At 42.5% G+C, this 4,461-nt stretch overlaps 1 protein-coding gene across 1 annotated transcript in view; it reads left to right on the forward strand.

Moving 5' to 3' along the window:
• The window catches only part of LOC104129484 (cytochrome P450 4V2), a 20,200-nt gene that overhangs the window by 6,535 nt on the left and 9,204 nt on the right, over positions 1–4,461 (forward strand). Inside the window, exons 5-7 of the mRNA XM_009642419.2 lie at positions 246–315; positions 1,568–1,694; positions 3,507–3,674. Coding sequence (XP_009640714.2) covers positions 246–315; positions 1,568–1,694; positions 3,507–3,674 — 365 coding nt within the window. The remainder of the gene's footprint in view (positions 1–245; positions 316–1,567; positions 1,695–3,506; positions 3,675–4,461) is intronic.

Consider the following 4,461-nt stretch of genomic DNA (forward strand, 5'->3'; position numbering starts at 1 on the left):
TTCCTTCTCCCCCACATTCGTGGGACAGGCAGGGCAGAGGCAACAGTCTGAAGTGAGGTTGTGTTGTGGAGCAGGGTTCCTGGGTGTGGAAATGTAAAGTGAGCTCATCCCCCGGCAAGGGTTGTGTGAATTCACCCACTGAAGGGATGGTGTGGTGACAGAAGCTGGGAACAGTAGTAACTTATTGTGTACGGGGACTCTGCATTTCACTTTGCACTCGTGAACTGTTGATGATTTCCTCCTAGAAACAGCGATGGGCAAGAATGTGGGTGCTCAGCAGAATAAGGATTCTGAGTATGTTCGTGCTGTCTACAGGTAAATGGACATTTTCCTTGGCTACTTTGTAGTTGGGCTGGAGTTGATGCTGCTGGTGTCAGGAGTTCATCTTCTGTGGGCTAGGAGGGAGGGCCAGGGCATCACAGATGGAGCTATAAAGCCAAGAAGGCAGGAAAAACTCCTGCAGATTTTGATGCATTTTCTGGTATGAGTATAAGCAATGGGAGGCTGAGGCTTTGAAGTGGTGTCAGCTGCCATTCAGTTAATCCATTGGTAAAGGAGGTTAAAAAAAAAAGGAGCTGCAACATTTCATACCAGCATGACTGGCAGAATTGGGAGGGTGCTGTTTCAGAGAGCATGTTAAAGCTGAGGCGCTGCTGCTGTGCAGTTCACAGCAGTATTTACACCATTCAAACTGTATGTGACTGTCCAGTGGATTAGGAAAAACATGGTCTGTATTCCTGTCACGCTGGTGTGTCAGCCTAGATGAGATGTAGCTGCTTGTGGTATCTTGCCCCTAGCCTTTGATGGGGCTTGTAGAGTCAGGTGTGGTACAAAAAAGGGTGGAATTAGAGGGTTTGATTGTCATCAGTTCCTTGGCCTTTCCCAAATTGTACCACAAGTGGGCCTGAAGTTGGCCTAAATGTAATAATTACTCCTCAAAGTCTCTTTCTGCAGCCAAAAGAATCTGCAAGAGCTTAATAGCAATGACAATCAGCCCTTCCAAACGTACTCCAGTTACATTTGAGCATACTTAAAGTCTCATATTTTTTATTTTAAATACTTTTCATGTGCTGTCTGGCATATACGGTATCTGGACAGTCAGGTAGGAACATAATGCTTACAGATGGCTGTTTGAGGTCATGGGGCAGATATTTTGGAACCTTGGCGTAAGTAGTCTTTTCAGGATGTACATGCCTTTTCAGATTGGTCAGTGCTTTACTGATGTTGAGTAGGACTGGACAGGATGACTTAATATGTCCGTTTCAAGAAGGTTCCCACTAAATGAGAGTATGCTCTCATTCTCAGAGATTAATACTTAAAAATATAAATCATGGTGATGCTGGGACAGGTGACAGAAATTTTGAGATGGTTTAAAATCAGGAAACCAATACGAACAGCCTTCCCTTCAGATGAATGGGTTTAAACCTACACAATAGGTTAAGTTCTGCTTCAGTGGGGGATGTAGAATTTCTTCTCTTTTTTTTTTTTTTTTTTCTTCTTGAAAGTGTGCTGTTAAGTTTGTTTTTTTGTCAAGAAATGTTACATGATGTAATTGTTGTGCCCCTAGGATGAGCGACCTAATCCAACAGCGACAGAAGAGCCCTTGGCTTTGGCCTGATCTTGTATATATGCTGTTCAAGGAAGGAAGAGAGCATGAGAGGAACCTCAAGATACTTCACAATTTTACAGATACAGTATAGATTCTTTTTTTTTTTTTTTTTAAAAAAATGCTTTAATGGTACATTTTAGTTGTTGGAACAAAGTCTAGCGCTCAGTAGAGAGCTTCCAAATGGGGTGAGGTTCAGCCCCCTTGACATGTGTCTATTAACAGGAGAATTATCTCTCTGTTGGGATGCCAAGGAATTCCTGAAAAGAAGACAACAGATGACTTCCCTGTCAGGAACTCTGTCGTATTTAAGCAAGGGAGTATACTACTCCAAGGGAGTAACAGGACAACCAAAACAAACAGGAATGAATTGAACTCTTGTTCTGCCCCAGGTGCTCTGCATCTGAATCACCTGCAACAGCTCACTGACAAGTTTGTCGCAGTAGGCGTAGGCCTGTGCTTGGTAATGTCACTTGATCCAGCCCTCAGAAACAGAAGCCTGTATTCATTTTCCCCTATTTGAAGCAGAACTGCTGAGATGAGCAGACATATGCAGGTCCCCCCCATCAGCAGTAAGACACTTTGACACAGAAACCATTAAGCATACATCACTGACTTGGCATAAAACGCAGTGTTCTTTCACTGTGTTAGACTGTGCACCCCTTTCTCTCACCAAATAGTTCCTGTGCTATTCTTGCCAATGGTTGTGCTCCCAAATCTACTGTTAGGATCTTACCAGAGAGGCTGCTTTCCCTGAAATAGATGTATGTGCCCCGCCATGTCATTGTATCAATGCCCACAACAAAGGGAACTCTGAACTTTCACTACTTATAATGAGCCACATTGACTCTGTGTTGTTTTTAAGTAGTTCATGTTTTGCTTCCTTTTACTGGGAATTGCAGCAGTGAGGCATGAAAGCGTCTCTTAAAGGGACCTACGCTAATGCTCGTTTCCCATGCTGGGCTGGTGCATTGAATGTAAGAAGCCAAATCTTAGAAGATGACAAAGGACCAGTAAATAATAATATCACCTAGTGTAGGTGCTGACAGAAAGCGGTGAGGCAAAAGGTGGTTCAGTATGTGTCTTTATACGTGTATGTTCAGCAAGGGAAACTCTGTGTGTATATAACTATTTTTTCCTCCCCCCATTCAGTGCTTCCTCTGAACAGAACTGCATACTCTACAGCCTTTATTATTAATTATTTTGTTGTTGTTGATAGCAATATCAGTTCATTGAAGGGTTCTGTTTTGCTGTGATGACAATGGTGGTGGCAGCAAGAAATCTGTTTGTCACTGGGACTGTGCTTTGACCTAAAAAGGGAAGTTCAACCATTGCTCTCATACTGAAGAGAATTTAGGAAGCTTTAGTGTAGTGGTTCCAGCCATGCTATGCGTTAGTCCTGATGCAGCGTTGTGGGGTGTCCTGGCTTCTCTTCAATTTCCTGGGTTCCCCAGTGGTTAGAGATGTGATCCTTAGTTATTGGATAAGGTAGAGAAGGTCATCTTGGTGATCAGTCAGTTCAAATTGTGGTGATGTCTTTTGATTTGTTGTCATTATTGTTGGCATTCACAATTGGCTTTTTCCAGACGCTCTGGATGTGTTTACACTTGTTGATGATCAAAAGCTTGTTTGTATAGTTTGGCTATCTATTTTTCTTGATCACACAAATGCTATTCAACGTTCATTCTGTTGCTTGGGACAAGAGGGGTTGGTCATTTTTTCACCTACTAATGGAAGAAGTCAGTTAAAGTTCATGAGCTAATGCTGACAGCTATGCTAACTAGCTTGTGTAGGCTGCTACAGATGAATGTTGTTCTAATAAGTTGGGACAAACTTGTGTGATGTAGACTGTACACACGTGTTGCATGCATCATATCTAATGTAATGGTTCTAATCTCAGGTGATTGCAGAAAAAGCTGCGGAACTTGAAAACACCAAACAAATAGAAGAAAGTGGCTCCATAAAGAGAAAAGCTTTCCTGGACATGCTGCTGAGTGCAACAGATGATGAAGGGAATAAATTGAGCTACAGGGACATTCGTGATGAAGTGGATACCTTCATGTTTGAGGTACCCAAAGAATCCATTGGTTGTTTTTTGCTTAGGGCTTTTGTGTTTGGTTTGTTTTGTTTGTTTGCTTTTTTCCCCCAGAACCTGAGATTCACCATTTGCAGGTAGTGACTCTTCCTTTTCTTAGTTCAGGAGGTTGCTTTTGGTATGAAGTTATTTTAGCCCTGGAAGACTAAAAGGAAATCTCCATAGGATAGAAACTACTGAAGGATAGAAACATTTGATCCAAAACTGTGTGCCCTGGCAAAATGTTGGGCAATACACATGACAGGCCCTGCCTATGTGATCAGGCTCTACTCATGAAAACAGGTGAGTAGTAAGAGCTTAATGGCTGATGTGGGCCATGGGCTCTCAGCTCCTGTTGCAAACCTCAGTAACGCTAAAGAGAGCTCTAATGGTTTCAGTGTTTTGCCTTGCATTTTGTCAGCTCTCCTCACATTTTGTCCCTTGCCACGTTGGCTGTAGCTTCCTGGTAATGTCATCAGCTGTGCTTTGGTGTACTGTCTTCATATGTCTGGTTCCCTGTCCAGTGAAGGATTCTAACCAAGACTTTCCCAAGTTTTTCACACATCTCCATTAGGTGGACCTGAATTCTATCTCAGAAGAGCTTAATTCAGAGTCGTATTACTGCTGTTGTAACCTAGAGAAACTCTTCCCATCTTACCATTCCTGTACTACTCCATAGCTGGATTTTGAAGAGGTGCAGCATCGACTTCACAAGTGCACCTTTTTACTACCAAAATCCTTTGTTGGTCAACATTTTCCTTTTGTGTTCCCATCTTTTTTT

The sequence above is a fragment of the Egretta garzetta genome, unplaced genomic scaffold (genome assembly GCF_000687185.1).
Source record: "Egretta garzetta isolate BGI_Z169 unplaced genomic scaffold, ASM68718v1 scaffold46, whole genome shotgun sequence".
NCBI lineage: Eukaryota > Metazoa > Chordata > Aves > Pelecaniformes > Ardeidae > Egretta > Egretta garzetta.